This window comes from Falco naumanni, chromosome 8, assembly GCF_017639655.2.
Source record: "Falco naumanni isolate bFalNau1 chromosome 8, bFalNau1.pat, whole genome shotgun sequence".
In the NCBI taxonomy this organism is placed as follows: Eukaryota; Metazoa; Chordata; class Aves; order Falconiformes; family Falconidae; genus Falco; species Falco naumanni.
In genome coordinates, this window is record NC_054061.1 from 64,750,955 (window position 1) to 64,778,614 (window position 27,660).

The 27,660-nt window shown below is 44.2% G+C and overlaps 3 protein-coding genes across 5 annotated transcripts; 2 read left to right on the forward strand and 1 right to left on the reverse strand.

The window, feature by feature from the left end:
• The first annotated feature begins 344 nt into the window (after nucleotides 1–344).
• On the forward strand, nucleotides 345–7,827 carry C8H2orf69 (chromosome 8 C2orf69 homolog). Its single transcript, XM_040605073.1, is given in 3 exon segments — nucleotides 345–401; nucleotides 403–663; nucleotides 1,605–7,827. Coding segments are annotated over 3 exon segments (1,143 nt in total). The 5' UTR covers nucleotides 345–359; the 3' UTR covers nucleotides 2,445–7,827.
• On the reverse strand, nucleotides 2,231–21,118 carry TYW5 (tRNA-yW synthesizing protein 5). Of its 3 annotated transcripts, XM_040605072.1 has the most exons (8): nucleotides 20,768–20,900; nucleotides 19,947–20,101; nucleotides 16,860–16,929; nucleotides 15,594–15,638; nucleotides 14,942–15,079; nucleotides 13,950–14,037; nucleotides 13,336–13,452; nucleotides 11,218–11,623 (listed from the first exon to the last, which is right to left on the reverse strand). In XM_040605072.1, exons 1-8 carry the CDS (start codon nucleotides 20,855–20,857, stop codon nucleotides 11,367–11,369), a joined length of 960 nt encoding a protein of 319 aa, XP_040461006.1. In that variant the 5' UTR covers nucleotides 20,858–20,900; the 3' UTR covers nucleotides 11,218–11,366. The 3 variants fall into 3 exon arrangements, 1 of the variants encoding a protein (XP_040461006.1); XR_005829507.1 differs by lacking the exons at nucleotides 11,218–11,623; nucleotides 13,950–14,037 and adding an exon at nucleotides 2,231–2,311 and having other exon boundaries at nucleotides 20,768–21,118; XR_005829506.1 differs by lacking the exon at nucleotides 13,950–14,037 and having other exon boundaries at nucleotides 11,512–11,623; nucleotides 20,768–21,118.
• On the forward strand, nucleotides 21,117–27,660 carry MAIP1 (matrix AAA peptidase interacting protein 1). Its single transcript, XM_040605074.1, has 5 exons — nucleotides 21,117–21,434; nucleotides 22,639–22,710; nucleotides 24,484–24,610; nucleotides 25,599–25,749; nucleotides 27,567–27,660. The coding sequence occupies exons 1-5, from the start codon at nucleotides 21,117–21,119 to the stop codon at nucleotides 27,643–27,645; spliced, it is 747 nt and encodes a 248-aa protein (XP_040461008.1). The 3' UTR covers nucleotides 27,646–27,660.

Genomic DNA, 27,660 nt, shown 5'->3' on the forward strand with positions numbered 1-27,660 from the left:
CCGCCCAGCACCGGGTCCGGCCGGCAGGATGCCGGTACTCGAGCAGGGGGTGGGAGGCAATGACAGGGGCTCCGGGGGCGTCAAGGAAAGCGGCGACAGAGGCTCCCGAGGGGTGTAGGCGGTCCCGCTCGCCTAAGCCCAGCGCCCCGAGAACCGCCTCACAGCTCTTGCGCTTCCCGCCACGCTCCTTTTGAAGGCTTCGGTGACGTCACCGCCGCGTTCGGCGCGTGTGGCCCCGCCCGCGAGAGCCCGGCGGCGGCGGCGGGGGCGGGGTGCGGGCGCGCAGGCGCGGTGCCGCGGCCGGGCCGGGCGGGAGGCCGGGCTGAGGCGGCCGCCGGGGCTGCGGACACGGCGCTCCCATGAGCGGGCGCTGCCCGCCGGCCGCCGCCTTGCTGCTGCGGGGGGCTCGCCGGCCCTGCCGCGCGCTGCCTGGGCAGGAGCATGAGCCTCTGCGGGGCGCCGGCCGCCTGCGCCGCGGGGCCTGCGGGCGGTGGCGGCGCGGGCTTCTCCTCAGCGCGGCTGAGCCCGCCGTGGCTGCGGCTGCCGGAGGTACCGGGCGCGGAGCCGCACCGCGCCAACGAGCTCCTGCTGCTGCTGCCGCCGGCCCTGCACGACGCGGCCCCGCCGCAACATCACGTCGTCTACTTCCCGGGGGACGTGCAGGTGCGGCGGCGGGCGGCCGAGGGCGACGAGCAATGGCGGGTGGGAGCGGCTGAGGGCGCGGGCTGGCCGCGGGCCGAGCCGCAGCCCCCTGCCCGGGGGAGGCATCGCCGGCCGCCCGGGGCTGCCGGGCCGTCGCGGCGGGAGCGGGGCAGCCCGCTGCCGGGGCCGACGCGGCGGGCGGCGGCGGGACTCGAACCGGGGGCGAGCGGCCGCTCCTGGGGCCCGTCGGCGCGGCCGGGCGGGTGGGAGGCGGCTCCGGAGCGCGGGCCCGGGCTTTGCGGTGGGGCCGGGGCGCGGGGCACCGTGCGCTGTCACCGGGGGCGCCGGGGCGGGCCGAGCAGCCCCTGAGTGCCCGTCCCGGGCGCGGCTCGGTCCCGCCGTAGCCGGATGGCGGGGCTGCGGCGGTCTCGGCCGCTCTGGACCGGGGGTGCGGGTCGGCCCGGCTTGCGGTACCTCCCCCATCTGCGCTCCCTGGGGGCCCGAACAAGGGGCGCGAAGGCTCCCGGCGGCCGAGTGGGAGGGAATGCGGTTTTTTTCTGCATAAAAGACAGAAAACTTATTACAAAGTTTTCAGTTTGTTGTTGGTTTGTAATAATAAGTAAAAATAAAATTTAAAAATCAGTATCTGCAGTAAAATTAAGCGTTCTTTGCCATACTAAGTTGAACAATACTTTTGGAGTGAGAAGCCAACAAAAATCATGAATACTTCCGTGTGTTTACGTTTATTGTGTTAATTTTGGAGGTATTAAAAGTGTGTGATAAAAATATTAACGTAGGATAAGTAAATAAAAATATGCCAGTTTCTTCAGTGTCTTGTTCTGGAAGCCTCTTAGTTACAGCCCATCCTTATAAGTACAGTAGACAGAGCTGAAGCCTTTTCACAATGTAGTAATGCACCTTTTCTATGTTTGTTGTTTTTTTTTTTAATTATTATTTTTCAGAACTATCACGACATCATGTCTTGCCACCCAGAAAACTTTCAGTGGGAGCACTGGAGTTTTGAAAATGTTGCTACCATACTTGCTCGCAGGTTCCCTAATAGCTTTATTTGGGTTGTAAAGTGTTCTCGAATGCACCTGCACAAATTCAGTTGTTACGACAACTTTGTGGCGAGCAACATGTTTGGAGCGCCAGAGCACAGCACTCACTTTGGAGCTTTCAAGCATCTCCATGCATTGCTGGTTAATGCATTCAGACTCTCTCAGAATATTCTGCTGTCCCAGAAAAGCGTGCATGGTGTCAGCAAGGATGCAAAAATAGCTGCTTGTAAATCACAGCCACGTTCTGTTCCTACAACAAATGGCTGCTCATCCACAGAGAGAGAGAGTGATTGTGAATGCTCTAATAATTCTGCTATGAACTTCATTATACCGTCTGCTGTAGCTGCAGTGTCGTTTACTTTGATCGGCTTCAGTAAAGGTTGTGTGGTATTGAACCAGCTGCTTTATGAGCTGAAGGAAGCTAAAAAAGACAAGAATACAGATGCCTTCTTAAAAACCATAAAAGCGATTTACTGGCTGGATGGTGGTCACTCAGGAGGAAGCAATACTTGGGTTACTTACCCTGAAGTGCTGAAAGAACTTGCAGAGACAGGAATTGAAGTTCACGCTCATGTCACCCCGTACCAAGTGTTTGACACAATGAGGTCCTGGATTGGGAGAGAGCATGAGAAATTTGTACAGATACTTGAAGAATTTGGTGTGGAAATAAATGATCAACTACATTTTGCTGATGACGTTCCCTCCTTAGATAACCATTTCAGAGTTCATGAAGTATTTTGAGACTGTATGCATCCAAACAGTATATTCACTGTAAAAGCACTTATAATACTGTAAATGTTGTCTTCTAGATTTACAGCTTTGAGCAGCTGCTTTCTGAAGAGAATACTAAGTCAGTCCTGCATTGCTAATAGATACTATATATACATTTCCGTAGCCTAAAATGGGAGGATTGTGGACCCCATACCTACAAGAGATGTTGCCATTTTATTCCTGGAAAAAAAGTATTACGAAGAACTATCCTATACGTGATTCTTTGTTAAATGTGAACATTTGTTCTCAAGTGGTTGGCAAAATTTTTAGTCCTGGATGTCTGATGTCATATACTACCTTTAACAGGAGTTCAAAGTACTCAGGACTTTTAGATGTCTGGATACTTCAATTTAGTAGCTTCCAGGGCTAAAAGCTTTGGAATTTGTCAGTAACAGACATAAGGTTAGGAGGTTATTTTGGCTTATGGAAACTGATGATTGTTAGAACAATCTTAGTTATCTATTTTGGTGAAAACTGTTTTAGTTAGTTAGTTGAATCTTCCAGTTTTGTAACATGTCTCCTAATTGAAACAAAGTCACAAATATTTACCTTTGGTATAATAGTGCCAATCCATTTTTCTTCCTTATGTGCACCTTGCCTTTTTTGTTGCTATGGGGTTTCATTGATTCATTATGTAGTATCTGCTAGTGAATACTATTTCACCTGGGGGCTTGAAAATTTTGACATAGCTATCTTAAGTGACCAAGAATGTTGATGAGGGTGTAGCTTATTGCTGTTTCAACATATTTTGCTATTGCTTTGATAAACTTCTACAAGGAGGACCAGCGGTAATACCTGGATTTTCCAGTTAAGAAGTGTCTTTTATCCCTGCCTTGGACTGGTGAGGTTTTTCTAGCTAATTGCTGCATTGATGTTGATCTAAGTCAAGCCATAAGTACGTAATGTATTGCAAGTTGCGTAAAGAACTTTAGACTATGTTGACTGTAGCTGTTTCAAAATGCTTCTGTTTTAATTTAAAACTATTGTTTCCTTTAAATGTATTGCAGTAGTTGCTTCTAGAGCCACCCAAAAATCTCTTTTCCGAGGCTGTTTCATACAGACATACACACCCCCAATTAAATGCAAAAGATGTAATCAACTTCAGGCCCCAAACCTGAATGTTCTTTAGAATTACTGAAAAGTGGACAGATAAGGGTATTAGTGGAACTTTTCTACTGTTGTAAGTAACTTTTCATTTATCTACAAATAAATCTTAGAATAACTCTTAAAAGACAACTGCAGCTATTAACAGTGAACCAGTAGCTTACAATGGTTCTGGATTTCCTGGAAGTATAGGCATACAAAAACAAGCTAGCAAAACGCTGCAAAGATACATATGGCTCAGTTCTGAAAAAAGGCATTTTATTCAACTTTGTTCCTATGTTTGATGTCTTAGCAACATCTTCCCCCTGCTTCTTGCTTCCTGTGACACTTACACTGTGGAAGGAAAGTCCTAGATCATCTTTCTTCTGTTGGCATCATTAAAACTTAGAAGTTTCACTGGAGATGGTGTTTTCACAACTCTTGCAGAGGTTGCGCACGTGGTGGTGATCACTGAAGAATGAGAAAAGTGTGTTGAACTGTTAAAATTTTCCTAATACTCAGAATGTTAAGGGTAGTAGAAAGGATTATGCATACCATGTGTACCTTACAACGTGAAGGTGAACTCTTATCACTAATAACAATTAGATTAATGTACCTAGTTAAGCAAAAGGGGGAAGTAACTTATTTTAATAGATGGAGAAAAGTGCAACACGCAAGCCAACTCTATCATTTTATAAAATAATCTAGTTCCATCTGCTTTTATTTTTTTTTAAGGTCTTTCTTGGAGATGTTGTTTAACCCTATTTATTGATTGCCTTCTTAATGGGCTTATAACAGCTTGTGTGTGTGTTCCAAGAAGGCTATTTCCCTTTTTTGGTCCTTTCGATATGTGAGGACTTTTTTTCTGTAAAGGAAATATGGGTCACCTAACAAAGTGGCTTTAATAGAAAGCCTGCATATTACTTGAAGTATCTTTAATTATCCACTTACAAAGTAATTAAAAAACCCCAAACAAAACACCAACAAAAAACCCAGAACACACCACTGGTCTTGCTCCCTCTCAGTTTCAGACTGACCGGGCTAACTTGGGTATGCTGAAACTCCCCAATAACTGCGCAGATCATAGACCCAGTTTCTAAACAATTTTGTGCCAGCCAAAACAGCAGCAGTAGGTTGTTGTAAGCTTTTGGAAACAGCTATTAAAATATTGACATTGTCTTCAGAAGTTTCTGGGTGGCTACCATATGAAAATAATATTAACCTGTTTGATGGAGGCTGCTTACAATAACTGTTAAATTAAATAGGCTCAGGTGTTGCTGTATAAGCACTTTGTTGCAGAACTAATCTTGTGAGACCTCGTGTCGTGGAGGGAAAACTGACTGGTTGTTTTTCAGTCTCTGAACAGTTGTAGTAGTCTGTTGGAATGTGCCTGTTATTCACTGCAATGCATGCTAAAAATAACTTGCAAACAATGTAGAAAATAAACCATTTCTAATGGGTGAAACCATTCCGATGTGAATGTAAAACCATTAAATTAGGAATGTGCAGTTAAATTTTATGGATTAAGCTTTATCAGGTGTTTGTGGAGGCCTAGTTTAAAAAAAAACCAACAGATTTATTTGAAAGCTTTTCTTCAATGAGGCTTTGTATTTGTGTCAGCATCAGTTTACTGCCATCTCGCATGCCTGGGAGAGCTGGCGTGAAGTACCCACAGGTGTGAATGTTTCTATATTAGGATTAAATGGGTCACAGTTTGTATACACCTGTTTTTCAACTGTAAAGGCAGCTTTTAATAAGCTTGGACGTAAATGCCTAAAAGTTAAGTGATTCTCATGCTTACAGTGGTTTAGTTCAAGACGTGTCTGGTTTTGGAGAGAGCAACATTGCAGAGTCCTTAGCACGACCTAGTACGTAATAGCTGGTATTCTTTATATCACATGCTTGTTCCTTGTAGAGTAGGCAAGGTGTTCATCAGATTTGAGAAGCTGTGCCTGTTAAATTCCTTTAAGACAAGGCTGGATTCTGTGAAATTGTCCAGATTCCGTGTGACTTAAATGATTTTATTTTGTGTGCATCTGAAATGTTAGAAACTTTGGCAGTCTTTTTCCTCTAGATCTAATTTATTTGCATCTCTGTAAATGCCACTGCATAAATCCTCGTTGGCCCTTAATTTTGAAAGGTGATTAAGGATCCAAGTCTTAACATGTTGCAGGAAGGAGCAATCTCTTCTGTCCTCCCATCGATAACATCCTGCCACCTGCCTTATGTTAGCATGAACGCTTTGTGGTGAGCTGATCTGTCTTTCTAAATTAACATTATTGCTGATAGAGATAGCTCATGGGAGTACTGTGTATTTAAATAGTCATAGAAATTATTTTAATGACTGTTAAATCAGTTCAGGAGTTAGGATGTCACAACTGTGGATATTCATGGGTGAAAGTGATTGTGAACAATGATGCGTTCACGTTTTACCAAGAGGTTCTTTTTGAGCTATTTGCAGAAAGAAAAGGTCACCTGTTTTTTCTTACCTCTTACAACGCTGTCTTTCCTAAGCCAACAATGACTTCATCGCTGCAGGTAAACAGTGTTTGTTGTCTCATACGGACTGAAAGTTGAAGCACTGAGGTCAAAGTATACCCATCCATTTACCTTGAATGCTTATTTTAAATGACACAGGGTCTTATCAGTTAATGTAAGAGAGATGTTAAAGAAAAGTAAAAATCTTGGGATGTGTGTGCTCTGTTGTCAGCCACATTTTTAGGTATATCCCTGCCTACTAGAATCCACAAAGAGGAATTGCGTGTCTGTATTCCTGTGCAATACAGAAGCAAAGGCAGATGTCTCGGACTGCAATCCTCAAGAGACAGCCCCATCAAATCACCTTTGGAGTTACTTCTTCACAATCTTTTCAATCTTGTATTGAAATCTCATTTCATTTTTGTGAGGATGGTAAAGAACAAAACGTGTACTTACATTCATAACCTGATGAAAATTTAGACGTGTTTAAGTATTGCTGATGGAGACCCTAAGACCAAAGCTGGCACTCTGTTGGTCTTACTGATCTCTTTACTCTGTTCAGATGCAAGGTGACCGGTTTTAACTCCAATAAAATAACATGAAGTCATAAAGCCAGTAATGCAAGGTCGTATAACACCTATGTGTCAGAGACTGCTTCTCCCAGCGCCAGACATACTCTTCCTAACTAAATTCATTTCGTCAAGATTAGCAGCATAATTCACTCCTCTTGCTGACAAAAAACACTTGCATGGGATTAACTGTTCCACATCACTGTGGAAACCATGGAAAACTGATTCAAGGAGTCATTTTGCATATAGCGTAGTGTGGATTGTAAGGTAGTGATGGTTTTGTCATCGTTTCCTGTCTTTAGGGCTTCATTGCGTGTTTCCAAGTCCCTTGAGAAGTGCCAAATTCTACTCAAGCAAATGACCAGGAAAGCGTCTGGTAGAACAAAAGGGGGAAAATAAATTATCTGGGTTTTCTTCATGTGTATAAACATCTCATGTACTTGAAAAGGGGCAGAATGCCACTACTTCAGGGTTCAGAATAAATTTTCCTTCTCTCAGTGAGCTTTCAGAGAGCGCTTTCAGTCATAGATGTTAATTTCCTTTGTTGTACTTGGCACTGACGGAGCTGAGCTGTTTCTAAAGAAAGCACTGCTGCAAGACAGAAGAAAGGGAAGACGCAGCTGTGCTGAAGTGCGAAACAGGGCTCCGCGCATCTCCCACGACAGTTTACCCCTCGGCAATGCTCTGCGCCTGGGTGCTGGATGAAGCCGTTGCGTCCCTTGCAGGCTTGCTGCGTGGCCCTGCTTCCCTGTTCCCCAGCGTAAGAAATACATTGATCCGTGTGATGGAAGTTAAGCGATTAACGTACTGCTTGACAGCTGAAGTATAAGCGTTTTCACAGCAAAAATCATCGGTTACTCTGATCTGCATTATTATTGCAAGCAATTGCTTCGGAGCTTTTGTGTGTGAACATAGCCTCGCACGCGGCACTGCGCCTTTTACATGGTTGAGCAGTTCTTTTAATGTTTTCAATCTGCTCTTAAAAATGTTGACTAGGAACAGATCTGAACAATTGGAAAGGAAGTAATCTGCTTCTGTTGCTCTTGGGAATCGCCACTTAAAAGGGACCATTGCTCTCCGCAGTTACCACATGCAGAGTCAGAATCTATCCCCGCTCCCAGGGTCTGACCCAAAGCAAAATGGGAAATCTTACTGTGCCGCCTTTACTGCACACTTGGCTAACTGTCCAAAAAAATAAAATTTCATCTGCCCTTCTTTGGCCATCTTTGGTTGTTGAGTCATACTAACTTATGGAAAATCCTTTGTAAAACTCAGTGTCTCAGAACATGTATCTTCAACACCTGCCTTGTCTACATGGAAACATCTACATTTCTCAGGTTTGGGAAGATGTATTTTGGCTAGAGGAAAGAAGAATGAAACCTGTACAGGGATTTTTTTTGAAGCCGTGAACTCATGCATGCTGGGACCACATCGTATGTACTATAACCTCTGCCATGGTAAAATCATCCTCATCTTAAGTCAGTAGTGCTGTTGTGGGACTAACAGCCTGAACAAGACAAGTAAGTTTCTCCCTACAGATTTAAAAAGGATCACAGCCATGTTTCTGATCCTTCACGATCAAGCCAAACCCTTTTTTATTAGGCACTGAACTTGACACTTGTATTAGGTACCCAGACCCCATGTAGCTCCTGGAGAGAAACATGTTCCCAAGTTGGCTACATCACATCTTGAGCACATACATGCTAGGCAGAGTTTTTAATGACCTGTTTAAGAGCTTGACAAGGCAATATTTCAGCATCAGTTTTTTCATTTGATTCTTTCCAAGCAACCACATTAAGAAAAACGTATAAAACATTTGTCTTCCAAAATTATTTGTTGTCCTTTATATTTCATATGACCAAGAAGAAATAATTCTTTCCAGGTGTTGATGTGCAATGGACTTATATTTTAAAAGCCTCAGTCACCAAACTTTTAGTGCAATTCAAATTTTGGTGTAGGCCAGGTTTAAACTGCTGATTTCAGGTACTGCCTGTATTTAAGTAGCTTAAGTCATCTTTCAGTCCTGGGCAGTCTGCATCGCCTAACTCCTCTGTTGAATGTGCTGTTTGAACAGGCTGTTTTGAATGCTTAAGATGGTCAGTGTTTATTTTTCTAATATCTGTTACCACAACTTCATCTGTTCATTGTGGCATGATCCCATTTGGCTTTAGGTCTCCAAAGGCCAAAGTTCCACCAATTGTCAGTGGCTCTAATTCTTTGCATTAGGTCAGTAATGGGTTTCTAAGTGTGGCTACATGTATTCTTGTGCTATGTTAGCTGGGACTTACTCCTTTAATGCTTTCACCAGTCACTCGTCACTTTATTGCATCTAGCATAGCGGTTAGAAAGCACCGAGTTAGTTTAGTTGGTTGTTTTTGTTGGTTTGTGGGTTTTTTTAATGCAGTAGCATCAAGATTTTTATCACTAGTCACATTATGCTCACATTAAGAAAAAACATTTTTAAACTGCTTGGTTCCTTCTTTTATAGCATTTCAGAACAGCTGTTTTATAGAAGCTATTAAATAAGAAATTGAAGAAACTGGTTCAAAGTGAAAACAGGGTGGCGCAGACAGAACAGCTACTGTGCTGGTCTTCCCACTGATCCACATAGAGTACTTTTTGTTGATCTTCCTTGGATGTGCACTTATGTTGCAGCTGGTGGGGTCTGCTGACAGTCTGAGAAGGGGAAAACCAGAGGGGTCATGGGGAGGGGAGAACCCCAACCACTCTCGATCCAGAGATTTCTCACAGAGCACTGGGAGGGAAGCATGAGCAGGGCTGGGTTATCCACCAGCAGACCAGGGTGAGATACAGCTCATTTGCTGGCACATAAAAAATAAAATAAAGGCTTCAATTTAAAGTTGGTAGAGTGAAGAGGAAATAGGTACACTTGCTGTAGCACTTGGCAAAGGTTTAGCCATTGAAAATCTTAGTAGCACCATTGGGTGGCACAGCAGTGCATGTCTTTGGCCCACAGGATTTTCCTCCTTTTACTTTGCCCTCCCTCTGAAGCACAGCAGGCAGCACAGCAGGCACCTCTTACTGGCTGAGGCACAGCTGGGTCACTCAGACACCAGCTGTGCTCCGCCGAGTTTCCCATGCATAGTGTGGAGAGGGCCCGAGAACACCAAGCTGGCACCTCTCCTGGGGACAGAGCATCGAGAAACGGCAGAATGAGGGATGAGCACAGCACTGCTCTGCACTAGCGTGCTGGGAAGCTGCTGGTGGCTGGTTAAAAGCGACAGCCGTGCAGGCACAACGCTGGAGGCAGCTCTGGCTAACGCTGCAGGCGCCCCGAGCCTCTCCATTCAGTCCCCGCTCCCACAGCGCACAACTGTGCGCCTCCAAGTTCAGTCGGGGCCTCAGCGTGGCCAGGCCAACAAAGCCAAGAGGCTTCCCCAGCCGAACAGAGACCGGGAGCCTGCCTCGGGAGCATGCACAAGCAATCCTTGTTCGTTTTTGAACAAAAATTTTGGGAGACCTATTTGTGATCCCAAATTTAAATTCTGCCCTCGGAACGTACAATGATGCCCATCAGAATCGCTTGGCTGGCTCCATTCATCCCTATTCACTGAGGTGGCCGGGTGCCCACTCACATGGTAGCAGACTATTTTCACTGCGATGAACTGCCAAGAAGAACAAGTTTAGAAGAATAATCTGCACAGTATCGCAATCGTCTGCTCTTCTGGAGAAGGATTTTCCAGCACTTTAATAACACCACATATCTATTTAGTCTAAGAACTTTCAACAAGTTACAGCCCTCAAAAGATACCACTAGAAGTAACAGACTGACCTAAGTCAGATAAACACTGCATTCCCCAAGCAGCACAAGTAGTAACATTGGAGGGATTTCCAAGGGACAGGGACCACCTGTCTTTCCTGCAAGGTGCCCGTCTTTATTTCACAAGGCCTCTGTAAGCACTGCAACCTGCTGAAAGGTGACCACCTACAACACCTGTACAAAAGGCCCCAGCCCCAAAGGCACAATGCAACCCCCTTTCACGCAGTAGCATTAACACTCAAAATCATAAAGCCTCAAACACTGCTCCCAACAGAGCCTACATCTACTCCCGAAGGATGAACTTCAGCATCTGGGACTGTAGCTGGATGGATTTGTGGGCACGAGTTGCAAACATTTCACAGCTGCAGGAACAGCAGCGCTGCCCTGGCACAAGGTTTGCGTTTGCTGCCTCACATGTTATGCAGCCCGGGCAGGGGTACATCTGCCACATGGCTCTAAGCTCTGCCTTGCCCACCCTCCGTGTCACCACCACAGGGAGCAGACACACCCCACCCCCCCATTACTAGGCTATTACTTACACCAGGAGAAACCACCACCACCATAGTGGCTTTCTGGGGCCTCCTCAGAGACTGCTGTGGCTTCCCGAAACTTCAGTAAACGACGCAGTGTTCAGGAAGATGTGCAGTAAGCATACGTGTTGTCAGCCCAGCCCAGATACCGAAACTTCTGTTCGGAACAGTGAAGTAGAACACTCCAAAGAGGAGAGTTGTACGTACAGGCACTGCAAATGCACACCTTGGCGTGGGAGACCATCCCTGCATCAACGCAGATGGCACACTCACTGCACAGGAAGAACAACAAGAACAAAACCTACAAGATAAAAGCTATATTGATAAACATTGATCTGTAACAAAGTTTACAAGTCTTACAGAAAGCGTATGTATGTACACATGGACAGTTTCCATATTAACATACAACTTTCTACTTTCACAGGAGCCTGCCGAATTACAATGTGTTACTTTATCCACAGTCATTCCTGTAGGCTTTTTCTTGGATGCGTAACACCATTCTCCGAGCATAAAAATCCCTATATTCCTCAGGTAGCTCTTCAAGCGTTTTCAAGGCCCTGTCCAAGATCTGTAAAGCTCTAGAGGCTGCCATGGGATCTTTATTTCCGTAAGCGTCACTCTTATCATAGGACTCAGCAGGAAGGTGCTTCCAAAAGACATTCACTGCCACTCCAAATTCTTCAGAAATTACACTGTGGAACCACAGAGCTGTAGAAAGAAGTAATTTTCATTTTAGACATTCTATCTGAAATGTCCATGTGACTCCTAACAAGTGTCAGAATCGCCCAAACCAAATCTAGTTGAGGAAGAGCCACAACTACTGTATGTTTTGTTTAGTTATAAATATTCTCCCCCAAACATATTGCACTGTGCCAGACTTCAGAAGTTCTTCAAGATGTTTTTGTCAATCCATAACTTCACAGAAAAGTAACAACTGCTGAAGTTTAAAGAGATACTGAAACATAAGCAAATGATACACACATGCAGACATCCTCCCCATTCACCTCACTCATCTCTACTCTGAACACAGAGATCTGTTTTCACAGATTTAGTCCCTAACCTTGCACGCATTGTCCAAGCGTTGATGTAAGCCACCAGCAACAGACAATCCAAGTTGCCGATCTTTTCATAGTGAAGTCATGAGGCTTTTCAATTGAATCATCATTGTTGTGGTAAGGGAGCAAAGACATTTCTGCCTCCTCAAGTACATGTAAAAAATAAGTTTAATATGGTGTATTTACCCTATTTCAATTTTAAGCTAAAAGACCGAATGCCGTGTTTATAGCAGCTTATTTGCTTGTATGTGCTGAAGATATAGAAAAGCTTTTTCTAAGAAACAAACAAGATGTTTCCTTCAGGTTAGGAAAAGGGGCTGCTTCTACCTTCTCCAGAATAACCACACACATTTCTCAAAGAACATCTCCTTTTTTCAGTGTTATGCATTCCAGAATGCTGACAAAGCTAGCACATTCTCTACTCTCAAAATTCCCTACACTCCCCAGTCATTCTTAAGATGAGAGTGCTGAGTCTGGACCAGCACACCTACTGGCAAAGGCAAACTAGTACCTGTACTGCACAGAACAAACCAGAAATTAGGTGTGCTGCCATTAGCAAGTGTGACACGCTTTTCACTAACTGTGACCAAAAGGCTCTTCTATAGAAAACAACACAAATGGCAAGTGCAAAATTAAGTAATGCATCCAAGGCTAAGAATCTATTTCAAAACTTCCTAAAAACCAACTGCCCTGTTGTTCACTGGCCTATTTATACTGCCCAGGTAATAAGAAAAGCTGCAGAATAAGTATCTGCCACAACCTCATGACAACTTAAAATAAAAAAATAGTAACAAGTAGGATTAGTTTAAAACAGGAGTAATTCACATGCCTTTCCCTGATCACCAAAATTTTGTCATCTCAGTCTAGGAAGCAGCTTTAATATTTTCTGCTTGTGCAGAAAAATTATTAGGATTTGTCTTTCCATTCCCCAAAGGCAATTATAAATTTCTAGGCGGTCCAATAACTCCACCATCCGTAACTCTCATCAAATCACATGCCTCATTTCTTAAGTGCCAGAGCTACAGAAGAACAGAAACAGTGCTTCGCTCAAATTCTGTCATTAGGAAACTCAGGTCACTGAAGTAATTTCAGGTTTCATGAGATGAGTTTAAAATGCTGATCTATTAAGACACAAATTCAGAAGCACAAGGTATAATCTTGAGGGAAGTAAAGATTTGTAGACATAATAACACCTTTTATTAGGCTAATTAGTACAGTTGGAAGAAGCACACAAGTTTTGCCAATGTCTTTAGATGCTCCTACTTTTAACACAGAAATGCTTTAGTCACCTCTTACCATCCCTGGAAATGAGAAATTTGCAAAGAAAACTTTAAAAACACAAGGTGGTCAGGAACTGTTACTTACCTGGAATAAACAACACGTCTCCTGCTTCCAGAACACATTCATAGCGCTTGGCCTTCACAAAAAGTGGGTATTTCTGTAAGTCTGGGTTATCCACATCCAGCACCTCTGACTTAGTACCTAGGAAGGTTTTCAGTAGTAATGAATAAAACGTTCCTACGCTTCCAACAGTAACAAAGCATTATCACATTGCTGGAAATGGCAGTTACCGAATCAGATTTAATACTGGTTTATTGTTCTGTAATTCTTCTAAAAGCTGGCACTCCTCACTTACTGAAGAGACATGCTCTCCTGTTGCCTGTACTGCTCCTGTAACCACAGCCTTAATAACATTAAAAGACACTTCCCCTGACATCGAAAACACCATTCTGAGTCCAGACAGAATGCTACTCCTACACAGTTAGGTGCTGCAAACAGAACCAGGCAAAGCTGCTGTGCTCCTTGGCAAACCTCCTAACCTGCCCCGCTAAAATGATTAGCTGTGGCTAAGGCAAAACAGAACCAGTTAAGGGACCAAATGACTTCTCTTGCATCAAGCTGTCTGTCAAGTGATTTTGTGAGCTGGGAAGGCAACCACGATCATCCAGCTCTGAACTACACATATATGACATGCATACCTGATAAATATAAATAGGGTGCATCTCGAGGACTATACAAAACAACTCGTTTTTTCCCTGTTACTTGGATTAAGAAGTTATCCATTACCTGGAATAAGCACAGTGAGAGAAGTGTCAGCCAAGAGTTAAGAATTAATACATAGGCTGCAACCAATCTAAAATATCATCAGATTAAAGAGGGCATTATTAAAACCTTCACATGTTAAGAATTAGCTAAAAGAGCTTCCACACCTAGTTAATCTATAAAACTCAAGAACATGAGCTACTTTACCCCCTTGACAAACAGTATAGCTGGAAATACAGCACATACTGCTTTCCAACAACTTTATTGTTTTCCTGAAAAAGGAATCAAGTTCTTCCATGTTAAAACACAAAGACATACCACACTTCAGACACATAAACCAGCAAAATATAATACAAAATACATTTGGCATTACTTTTCTTTTTCAGTGTTACCCTGGCCTCATTTTGCTGACTTTCTATTGATGAAGGATTCTTTTTCCTCATTATAATGCAAAAAACTATTTTTCTTAAAAATAAATTTATTCAGAATTACACCATACAATGTTAGAAGACAATCTTATTTGGAATCTACCACACTGCAGCAACAGACCATCATGATCATTGTACAATTACCAAAAATACGGCCATCAGAATAAAAAAATGCAAGTAATGTTGAAGATGAAAGTGTTGAAAGTTACCATATTTCAGATTTTTAACTGGAACGCAAATCAGTAAAAAAAAAAAAACCCAAAAGGGGTTTGTGTGAGAGAATCAAACATCATTTAATCTTACAAGCATGGAACTAGACACAAAACCAGTAAGATATTATGCCCACACAACACATCTATTTAACATTCACTGTACCAGCAAATGTGATTCATTTCACTATTCCAAAATATATGAAGTCTGTCATTAACTGATCTTTGTCAGATATTGGCATCTTAATATCTCAATAATAAGCAACATTTTATGCTAAACACGTTACCTACATCGTAATGTGTCCATAACTGTAATCCAGCTGAGCTGATGCGGAAGATGCTAGAGAAAAATTGTTCCTTCTCGAAATACTCTGGAATGTGAATATCTTCTGCCAAAACAGGAAACTGCTTTCTGATATCTGCAATATCCTGAAACAAAAAGGATGTAACTCTCAGAGAGAACCATATATGCGCATTCAATAAAGGGAGTACTTCACTATCATTTCCCACCATGAGAAAGACGGGGCCAGAATTTCAGCATTGGTGAACAGCTGAAAATAGCAATGCTTTTTGGTCATTACCCTTTCAGCATTGACTTTGTCAACGATATTAATAAGAACAGCCAGAGAGCTGCTTTGAACCAGAGCAGCTAGATATCCCACTGAAGGAGCAAGAGATCATCATCATTAGTTTACAATGAAAGCTAAAGAATGGGAGCTGAGTAATGTACTCTTCAGTGATCAGCCAAGCTCTCATGTAACAGCAACTATTTTAGACACTTAGGTTTAAATATGCTGACCTAAATCTAGTCAGATGCACAGGCTAAATGACCATAAACAAGTTGTATGCCTGTAGTACACCGCCAGCAGATGATGACAGGCTTTTAAAAATATTCCTGAACTGCAACTTGACAATGTTAGAACTGCAATCTCAAGTAACTCACCTTCCTAGCATCTTCACCCACTGATCGCAAGTAGTACTTCTCATCCTGAGGAGGGCACAAAACGAGAACTGTTTTGATTGGTTTGTTTGGGTTTTTTTAAGAAGAATTACAAACACACTTAAACAAAGAGCCTGTATTTTCTCCTTCATCTAATGCAGGGCTTCATTAAAATACGTACCAATAGATGGCATTTACAGAATCAGCTGCTGTTACACTGCCTTTACTCTACTGCTCCCTGCTGTTCATCTCCAGAACCGAGAGAAGTATGTTAAACTAACAGTACCGAGCGAGGCTTGTCAGCTGCTTCACCACTGCTGTTACTGAACAGATTGAAAGCAAATGCAGATTGTAATTTTAAGTTCTTCACAAAACCGATGCAGGAAGCTATTTCAATTGTCTTCAAAACTTACAGCACCCTACGTAGCATTAAAGGTAAAAAGCAGGTCTGCATTCAAAACTGTTTACTTCCTAATCACGATAACCTGAAAAATCCCTGGTTTGAACACTGATTCATAAAGATAGCCACATGTTTGCTACTCACAAATTGTATCACAATAAATCTGTGTTGTATTTTGATAGCAGGTGTAACCAAACCCTGAAATAGCTTCATGACACTTTTTTGCAAAACACATTAATAATAACAGATAAAACCATCGAGCCATTTGGGTTGGAAGGGACCCTGAAGACCACCTAGTTCCAACCCCCCTGCCCTGGGCAGGGAGACCTTCCGCTAGAGCAGGGTGCTCCCAGCCCCGTCCAGCCTGGCCTTGAACCCTCCCAGGGACAGGGCACCCACAGCTGCTCTGGGCAGCCTGTGCCAGCGCCTCGCCACCCTCACCGTGAAGAATTTCTTCCTTATGTCTAACCTAAATCTACCCACTTTTAGTTTAAAACCACTACCTCTTGTCCTATTGCTACAGGCCCTACTAAAAAGTCCATCCCCATCTTTCTTATAACCCCCTTTAAGTATTCTAAAGCAAGGTTTGATTTCTAAATTTTATGCTGAAATTTTTGCTCATGTAGGCAGTTTCGGTTAACAGAAACAGGATGACTAAAATGAACCACACCATGCACACAAAAAAACAACTTCCAAGAACAATTACTTCTCCCCACTTTTTTCCCCCTCAGCTCCAAAGCTACACAAAACAGCTAAGCCTCAGATCAAGTGCTTTACCAGAGCAAAATTTTAAATTACAAATCATCATCTTCCCCTCCATATACTGGCAAAATAACCAACAGAAGAAACCTTAACACTAAGGAAGCTACCTCAGAAAGGAAGTACTCCTTGTGTTTGACTTCAGCTGCTCTTCGTACAAATACATCAAAAGGCAGAGTTCTGAAATACAAATATTTAAATTTATAGAGTGAATCAATGTAACGACACATGGTCTAAACGGCAGGTTTAAAATCATAAGCTCCCTTACTATGCTAGTATAACTGAAGATGCAATACACTGCTCTATTATTTTTTTTAATATTCATTTAACATGGTGACTAATCAGTGTTTGCGGTAGATGAGATAGAAATCCTACACTTACAAACCTCTCTGTTTTCATAAATTGTTCCAGTGTATACCCAAACAGAATCATATAATTGCTGAGGCTGGTAGGCACCTTTGGAGATCCTCCAGTCCAACCCCCTTGCCAAGAGCAGCGTCAACTAGGACAGCATCCAGCTGGGCTTTGCATGGATGGAGACTCCATCCTCTCTGGGCAACCTGTTCCATTGTTTGACCACCCTCACGGTAGAAGTGTGTGTGGGTTAAACAGTTAGAATTTCCTGTATTTAAGCTTGTGCCCGTTGCTTCTTGTCCTGTCACTGTGAACCACCAAATAGAATGTGGCTCCATCTTCTTTACCCCTCTGTTAGCTCTTCATGCACTTTGGGAAGATTCCTTCTTGAGCTTAAGAGGTCTGAATGGTTTGAGTCACAGTGCAAGAAATTACTTCACGGTCAAGTTAAGACTCAAACTGCGGCCAATGCCCAACAATGCTTGCTTAGACTATTTCTCTAACGGTGTGTCATTTTTAGGCTTGTTTACAGTACATATTTACAAATGTGCAGAAAGCTCAGCAGCCAGAAAATTACTGCAGGTGATATACGTATGTTTATGCCTATGCATTTTTTGCTATAAATTTGTGCATGAACACAGATACCTATCTTCATTTGTAGATCTGTAAAATTTATTTGTTACCTGATTTTATATCTTTTAAAATATATTCTACCTCAGCTGAGAAAAACACAGGAATCTTGGTGTTTTCAAGTGTTATTTTATAGTTTTCCTTGAATTTGTTAAACACAACTTCAGAAGATTCAAGAAGAATCACTGGGCATTATAGCCTGTACCTCTGAAGTCAGTGAAAGTGTGGCACATTTATTTAAGTAATGGGAGCTTTCTGTAAAGATTACAGATTTTGGCATCAGTTGATGTCTGAATGGAAAACCAAGCACAAGTGTAACAGGACATGTATTCGTTGTTAAAAATATTATGTTATGGAGTCAATGTCGTGTTCATTCAATTCACCATCTCAAATGAAGTATCACCGGATAACAAATATATTGCAAGTAAACATCAAATTTCAGAGCAACCACCATATATCCAGGGTTAAGAAGAAGCTATCCTCAAGCAAGATTTTTCATGATCCTGTTATCCCTTATACCAGAACGTGACCTACATCTGACAGTACTTAGACCACGTCTCTAAACATTTTAGGCTTGCTTGTAACAGTAAAAACACCACCACCTGTGAAGCCAATCTAAAACCAACAAAGCAAAACCCAGCCCTTTAATCGAGTCCAACTTCAATAAGATGAACTGTTGTATCATGCTTATTTATATTTGCTACTGAGGAGAAAGTGAGGGCACAGCTCCTCGAGAGCTTAAACTGACACATGCCGGCGCTGCCACAGCTCTGCCCTTGCTGCCTACCCTAATCACCCCATCTCCTCCCTTATGCTAGCACTGGCGCTCATCTGACCTCACGGTGAACCTGCTTGCAAAGCTAAACCAGCAGAAAAACATTCAGATTTCTGCAGCACATCACCACACAGCTGAATGAGTTCCAGAACCAACATAAAGACAAGGGTAGGAGCATGCAACTTACAACAGGACTGCAGTACTACTCAGAGGCACCAGTTGAAACTCATGGGACTTCAAGTCAAGTCCTCAGTGTTTCTATTCTTTCAGTTCTACTTATTCTCCCTTCATGATAGAATAAGGGGCTTGCTGTGGAGAGGGTCAAAGCTTCCTGAATTTCAAGCAAAGTAGGTGAACGTCCTAACACCTGCTCTAATGAAGTGCCACCAGAGCACCTCCACATGACTGTCTACAAACCTGCTAAAACTAGCATGCTGGATCAGCTCTATGGGAACTCACATATTAAAGAGATATTATAAAAAGAAACAAAATAGAGCAGGAAAAAGAAAACATGGAGATAAGACAAAGTCATTCAAGTATGACCTCATTTCAGAGATTCAAAAGTTCATTATGCAACAAGTGGAATATAATATGATTATAAGGTGGATTTTCCCATGAACAACAGGCTCCACTTAGAGACTTGTAGCTTGTTTACACATAAGAGCATATGCTTCTGCCTGCTTAGAAGTTTAACAGACTGAACACATCATGCTTCCACTTAGGGAAAGCAAACTGTAACTAAAATAAAGGCATTTACCTTTGAAGAACACTACGACTGAGATTAGATGAACTCTGAAGAAACATTCTGGCAGCTACACGAAAGGAACTTCAGAAAGAGATCAAGAGTTTATGTGACCCACATCAAGATTAAAGACCTGGTGAAATGTGCAGTATCCAGTAGTTTGTACATTTTGAGAACTGCACATGCTAACTTAGGAAGGAGCCTTGTTTTAACTAGTAACATCCCTCCTAGAGAGGAGTAGCATGCTGGCCACAGGCCATCATACAGAGGTTCACACACATGGTCAGAAATTAGCATTGTTCAATAACACGGAACAGAACAGCACTAGAACAAAACAGTGTATCAACTAGTATAAAGGGGGTTTTGGATTGCTTTTTTTAATTAATGCCAGCAAATGCCACGCTCCGGATTCCTACAAGAGTGCTCGGTGAAAATATCTTTATAACGCTTCTTCACGCTGTCGCACTTTTGAGGCCCTGTTTGGCCCCTCCTTTCACCCTTGGAGTGTTTATTCAGGGTGTTGAGATATTTGTGGAATGCAAAGAGGGGGAAATCAAACACAGTGCTTTGCTGCGTAATCTACATTTTTCACATAGCATCTTCATATTCCCACCCTCAGCTTCAAACAGATGCACTGTATGTCTGAAAGTTATAAGCAGGTGCCTTTAAAATAGAATAAGCCTTGGCATGAAGTACCTATACACAAAGTTCTTACTGAGGAAATCCATCTGGGGCACTGCAGAAACATGAATCTTTACTTGTTTAGATCCTTCAGCTTGGCTCAAGTAATCTACTGTCCATTTCGTTGTGCAAGCACCCAGGTCCACGCCTTTCAGCACTGTCGGCTTTCTCTAGGCAGAAAAAAAACCAAGCCCAAAATATATAATTATACTGTGAAATGATCACAGCATCCAGTGGAAGAAAACCCCATAGTTAGTTTTTCAGACCAAGTACATGCAAACAAGTCAGCAGAGTGCCGGGGCCCGCTACACAGTCACACCGGCTGCGCCGGCCACCAACCGCAGTGCGAACCGCAAGTCCGGCCCGGGGGACGGCGGCGCCCGTGGGGAGCAGGCTCCGGGCCGGGGCCGAGGGCGGGGTGCGGGCATGCGGCGGGGGGTGCGGGCATGCGGCCCGGCCCCGCCGCCAGCCGGCCCGGGGGCAGTCGGCGCCCCACGGCAGGACTTCCCCGCGCCTGCACTGAGGCCGCTCCACGTACGCGGCCACCATCGGGTCGGACCCAGCACCCGCCCGCCCAGAGCAGCGTAAAGGCGCTTCTGCTCCGGACCGGAGCCGCGAATGAAAAGGGGAGCCGCGGCGGCAGCCACAGCCAGGCCCCTCAGCCCAGCCGCGGGCCAGGGCCAGCCGGCAGCGCGGGGCGCGTTCGCGGGCAGCTGGCACTCGCTCCCGCGCGCAGGGAAGGCCCGAGCCCGCCCGGCACGGCCCGGAGGCCCGGCCTTCCCCTGCAGCCCCGCTCCAGCCGGGACCCGCTCGCACCGCCGCCCCCCCGGCCCTACCCGGGGATAGAGGTCCCGCAGGAACTGCTCCCGCGCCGCCTCGGCCAGCCGCGCCACCGGCACCGCCACGGCCGCCCCCCGCGCCTCCATGGCCGCCACGGCGCCCCCGCCCGCCGGAAAGCGCAGCTGGTGCAGCAGCGTTCCCGCTCCCCCTGCCGAGCGCGGCCCCGGGCGGGCGGCTCCCCCCACCGCCAGGACGCTGCCTCCGCGCTCCTCTGGGCCGGCGCGCCCGCCGCCGCAGGCCGCCGAGCCCCCGCGCCCGCCCCCGCCGTGAGGGAACGAGCGGCGTCGGCCCTGTTTCCCGCGGGACCGTAGCCGCGGCGGGACGGGGCGGGCGCCAGCGGCCGCCATGGCGCTACGCGCGGCTCTGGGCTGCGGCCGCTGGCTCGCCCGCGCTCTGGCAGCGCCGGGGGCGGCCCGGGTCCCGCCGCCGCTGCCCGCCGCCGCCTCGGTGCTGCTGCCGGTCGGGCCCCGCCCGCTCCGACCCGCCGCCCGCTTCGCCGGCACCGCCGGGCCGGGCCCGGGGCCCGAGGGCCCACCGCGGCGGGTGGTGGTGGTGAGGATCACCAGCCCCCTCGCCTGGCTCCGCACCCGCTTCTACTACCTGCTCATCCGCCTGTACTTCGACCAGGAGTTCAGCATCGAGGAGTTCACGCGGGGGGGCCAAGCAGGTGAGAGCCGAGCGGCCCTGGGGCGCGAGGGGGGTCGGCGCGGCGGGCGAGCTGGCTGCGGAACGGCTCCCCTGCCCTGAGGGGTCCGCGCTTCCCGCCCCCAGCCCCGCGGCGGGCCAGCCACCTGCCCTGCGCCGACCGGCGGAGGACCGCGGGGTCCGGCCCCCTGCCGAGCGGGCCGGGAGAGCAGCCAGGGGTGCGCGTTCCTCGGCTGCTTTTCCCCGGTTCCCGAGTTAAGGTGGGCTGGTGCCGCCAGCCCCGCCGGGGCGGGGGAGGTGCCCCAAGTGCGTTGGCGGGAAAACGCGCCTCCCCGCAGCTGGTTTTCCTGAGGTGAAAGCTGGGCGGGCGCGGGGCTGGCGCGTACGATCTGTGAATCCCGACAAGCCGGAGTGTGTCAAAGACGGGGTGAGCTCACAGCCGATCGCAGAAAAATTACAGGGTTACCTGCTCTGAAACTGCAGTTACCGAATTTAACGTTAAAAACCAAACAAGTCTGAAGGACGCACCAGGTGGTAGCGGGCAGAATGTTAAACCGCTTCAGATCAGCTCAAGAGACAAAACCCCTACACCGAGTGGGTCGCCATGCGTGCAGAACCGTCCGTTTTGCTTTGCCGTGTTATTTTGGTTCGCTGTCGAGCCCTGAACACTGTCCCCGTTTCACAGGCACGCTATTTGAACACCTAGAGGCATTATTGTATAAATGCACTTGCAAAATTGAGGGGAGAAGGGGAGCTGAGTTTCCTGAAGTTTAGAAACTAAGCCAGATTTAGAAAGAAATTTTGTAAAACTAGAGCTTCTGCTTTGCCTGAAAACAGGAGATGAGCTCGGAAAAGGAGCAGTAGAACAAAATATTTATGTGGAAAAATATAAACTGAATTATCAAAAACAGTAAAAGAAACAGCTCGTATAGCAGTAATTTTTTTTTTTAGGTAAGCTATGCATTCAATTGCTTGTTATCAAAAGGTTTGATGCTTTAAATGAGAGACTGAAAAGAAACCTTACATTCTTATCAGTGCATGGATGTTTTTAATGCTGGAGAGTTTCCATTCCAATGGTGATACACTCTGAAAACATTGAAATCTTAAATCATGGAATATTTCAGTAGCTTGTCACACCATGATGGATTCGTCTGAAAAAAAAAAAGCCGATTTAGTGTTATTTGTTCATGTATTTCTCTCTCTCTCTTTTTTTTTTTTTTAGGCCTTTTCTGTTGTTTCAAAACTGCTGTCTCAGCGTAAACTTGACCTGCTGGATGAACTTGTATCAGCAGAGGTAAATGGTTTCCATCCTTATTCTAGCAATTGATTTTCCATTATGATGTAAAATACATTCAGCCTGTCATTATCTACATATAGTGCCAGTTTGGCTTAGTTTGGGAAAAACAGCGTAACACCGAACAGGGCAGCTGCTCATCCTGCAGCTTTTTTGTTTTTCATTTCAAAGCATGAAACGTAATTTAAAGTTCCTGTATTAAAAAAACCCATAAAATCATATTCTTGCCATTGGGCATAAGGACCGGTTGCTAAAAAGGTTGCTGGTGTACCAGAAATGATCGAAAGGCAGTGGGTTCTGGATGGCAGGCAGAATTGCATACCTCTGTTGGTGTGGGCACTAGCTGACACATTTTGGTCTGTGCACCAGAATTCAGATGAAAAAAGGAACTGGTTTGTGCTCATCCCTGATGCTCTAATATATTCCCACCCCTGAGCAGATCATACAGCCAGTTACTGGTTTCAGCTGGAAGGTCTCAGTCCTGTGTCATGGTCTCAGGGATATGGCTGACCTGGCTAGTTAAACATCGGTGCTGTGTGTTCTGGTTTTTATGAATTTTTAATTGATGAAGTTGTATTGGCATTCCCAGGGGATGGAGGTAGCAGATCCATCAGAGTCAAGATGAGGAGATACTTCAGGTCTATGTCTGCCTTGTTACTGATGTCAGCTTGGCCAGCTCTATTGCCACCCATGCCTTTGCAGCAAAAATTTTGCTGCTGTTCTAGTGCATCCCCACTGGACAATCTTGGCTTCTCTCTCTGAGTGGAGATAGCAATAAAATGTGAGTTTGTTTCTTGTAGTTGTTTTGAAAGAGCGTCTCCTCCTCCTCTGCTCATCTTAAAATTCTTCAGGTGATGGGGTTAACATTGATCCAGAGACCTCATGTAGCCAGAGCATGTATTGGATGAGGCTGGATACCACATGGCTTTCTTGTTGCTTTGGCTAGTGGATTTCATACCTGCAAGATGTACTAGAAACCAGTGTGTTCTAGTGAAGATTGCCTCTTGCTTCCATGTGACCTCTGGGTCTGTTTGTTACTTAAAAATGGCAATCCAAGTTAGGCTAAAGACTGAGTGTATCCTAAAAATCAGTGCTGCACAGCTTCATCCTTGCTTGTGATGTGTCTTTTCTCATGTGGTGTTGAGGTGGCGCTTCCTGTTCAGTTCACGCACCATACCCTTCTTGACAGAGCTGTGTATGTCTTAGGATGCTCAAATGCTATGGATGTGGATGCAGTACAGAACCTAAGTCCCAGAGCAATGATTTTTTCGGTCTTTTCTGATTTGCAAGTGTTTAAACTTTTTCAAATGGGAATGTGGATCACAAAATGGCAAAGATAAACTTAGTGGTAATGGAACTGATTTTCAAGAAATGTGTGAAAGGTAACTAAGAAACAATTGAATCAAAAGCTAAGGAATATACAGGTAGCAAGACATCAGCAGTGAGAAGGCAGGGTAAGTACGACTGTAGAAGCAAGCTTAACTTGTGCTTTCTGGGCTTACATGCCTTGCTTTGTAACTATTGTTTTGACAGTACCTTTTCTAAACATTTTTAAAAATACTTGGTTTTCATTGGTTTGAACAGTAAATGGATCTTCTTTAATATTGCTGAATTGAGGTTTGGGAGTGCCCAAACTTCCCAATGCGTTTTCACTCCTGCTGTTGTATACGTTATACAAATGTTTTAGCTATATAGCTGATTTTGTTAATGCAGTAGAAAAGATTGTTACTTCAGTTTCCTAATGAGAAACTAAGTGACTGTTTCTGAATTTAGGTACTTCAGGTGCTGAAGGAAAAGATTTCTTTGCTCCCAGACAACCACAGGGATGCTTTAGCAGCTGACATTGATGCAATCATGTACACAACAGAAGGAGATGTTCGCATTTACTATGATGATGATGGTATGTTTAGAATCCTAAAACGTTTCAGCAATGGGCAGTCTTATTTCCTGATTTTGCTACTAAACAGGCATTCTCCATACAGATGTGTTTTTGAGTACTGTTTCTCATTCCTTGTTTTTCTGCTAATAGTTCATCTATATGTAATTCCTTGATTTCCTTTTAAACCAGAAATTGAGATATTATTGTTAATAAGTCAAGGTACAGTTTTGACTTTTGTTTAGGTTTTGCTCAGTCCTCCTCTTCTGTAGTTTCGGATTTTTACGTTATTAGTCCTTAGCAATCTCAGACCACTCAACAACAATTATTTGACTGTACGGAGAAAGCTGTTTGCTTCAGCAATGAAAATACATCTTCTGAGAAGAATAACAAAGGCTGGATAATGAAATCAGTTTTACTATCTTCACTTCTATTCTGTTTTCATGGAGTATACTTTGTTACTTGATTATTTTTTTAAGCTGGTGGTGAGCTTAAACAGGTTTTTCTTTTGGTTGAATACCAGCATTACATGCTCAGTTCACTGTCATACACAGTTGAGATGGTTTGTAGTCTAATCATGGGTCTTCTAGTGAGCATTTCAAATTGTTAGACCCAGTGAGCTTTTTTGCTGTTTTGGGAGATAGGGATTTATTATTTTTTTCTCTTAGATTGCTCCTGAGTTTCAGCTACTCTGCGTACTTTTGTAGTATCAGTAGTTGGCTTTGGACCTTGTGGTAACCAGCTTTTTTTCATACGGTTTGACTACATACAGTGTCACGCAACACTCATGATAAAATACATAGCTTTCTACAGAGTGTATTTTTATTGTTGCTAAACAGCATGAATATGGCTTTAAATAGCTTTATCACTCATTATTCTATCATGCATTCTTTATGGCTGAAGTCAGCTGCTCTTCCAGGGTCTCACTAGAAGACACACTAGGTAGCAAGTAGGAATATGTGACCAATGAGAAAAATGAGATCTGCCTTAAGCTTTGATTTATTTCCAACAGGAAGAAAGTTCGTCAGCATCCTGATGTGTTTCTGGTATCTGAATGGTGCTAACCTACCTGAACAATTACCGGGTGAAGCAAAAGTTTTCCAGATTGTGTTTGGAGATGAAAGCACAAAAGAAAAAAGACATCTTCTAACAGCAAACTATGAGTGAGTTTCTTGTCCCTTTTATTTTTCCTGCACATACGTGGGCTAGCTGTGCGGAAAGCGATTTGGGGAACTGAAAGTGTTCACACTGTGGCAGTGCAGAACTGTGTATGTTTTAATTTACCTTATTCTTAATTAGTTCTCTTCCAGCTTTCCAGTTTTGATACTAGGGCCACATTTTTTTAAATACCCCTTAAAGACATTATGTTATTGCCTTGGTTCTGTGTTGACATTAATGGGAATTCTTTCTCTATCAGGAAGGGCAATAGCTGGAGCACTGAATGAGGTTTCTGACCCCTCCCTATACTGCTCCTGCAGCTTTAAGGAAAAAGGCCAATATCAGTTCTTGTTTCCCATTTTTTTGTAGGACAGCTGGCAGCAATGCAGTGAAGCCAAGCAGTTAAGTGTGGTGATGTCACTTCCTGCACAAAAGCCAGTTAGCTGAAAAAGTAGCTCATGAAAGAGGAAATCATTTAGCCAAATGCTTTCTGCAGAAGGGCAGAACAAAGCAAGCATCACCTGGTGTTTGGATAATTTGCGCCACTCTGATCCAAGCCCTCAAAGCATATGTTAGGTAGATAGATTTCCATAGGGATTCTTGTAAATAATGTCTGTGTTAGTGTATGGATGTCAGAGCAGTGCAGAAATACCTGCACATTTGACAAAATGTACTGAAAATAACATTCTCAGAAGTTAGGAGAAGTGAGGATTTTTGTGTGAGAAATGCAATATAATCAATGATTTCTACATCCACATTTGAAATGGAGAAGTTATGGGGTCTAGTTGAAGAGGAGCTCTGAAACAAAGGAGGAACTCTGAGGACACGAGTGCTTTTTGCCTGGATGAATTTTTGTGGATCCATCCATTAGCTGAATTCAGCATTTTCCTTAGAGTTGGAGGTTTCTGAGGCTCCGTTAACCTCAGGAGCCTCCCTTTAAAGCCCTAAGTATCTTCCTAATCCCAAGCAGAGAGATCTTTGCAAGTATACATCCCTTCTGCTATTCACTGTGCTAACCTAAATGCAAATGGGCAGAGATACTATGGGCCTTGGAAGCCTCATCTCAAGTATTTGGGTATCTGGAGAAGACAGTTTCCAGGAGTGGATCTGCATGTAATTCCAAAGCCATGAGATTATACTGGTCTTGTCCGCAACGTGCAGGTTACTTGTGAGCATGAATATCCAGCCTGAAGCTTAAACTTACCTTTGGATGACAAGCAGTCAAAACTGACTTGCTCAGGGAGGAAGGCATTAATGACTACAAAAGGAAGAGGAAGACCCTTTGAAAATGAGGGTGGATGTTTTCATTTTCTTACCAACAACTGTAGAATTTTCTTTCAGGGAGGTTCAGTACTACTGTTAGCTTTATGTTTGATGTATTTCTGAAGATATGTTCAGTTTGAAAGTATAGTTCAGTAAAACTGAAAATGTTCCGGTAGAATGCATAGCATGTGATTTCCCTTTACAATGCAGTTACCATGCCATTAAATGAAACCCTTTATTTAGAGATGGAGACCTGCCACAAAGCTATATTCATAGTAAATGCTATGAAAACTGAGTGCAGTGAGGGTCTTCACTGTTGCTGCTTGATCCTGTCTGTGGGATCTGAACCAGAAGAGTGTGAAGTCAGTGCACTGTGTTTCTCACTACACTATAGAATTAATTTTGATCCTCCATTTGGGGGCATAAGCATCAGAGTATAAGGAGCCTTTACAGGAATAGCTTTGAACTGAAAAATTTCTTCATGATTTCTTGTTGGTATTAGTAGCTCTTTAAAGATCAAGTAAATTTTAACAACTCTTCACTTGCTTTCTTTTTTCAGGTTCCAAAGGGAATTTACAGAAGGAGCAAAACCAGACTGGACAATTACACGGATTGAACATCCAAGGCTATTAGAATAAATACCTTTTACAGTC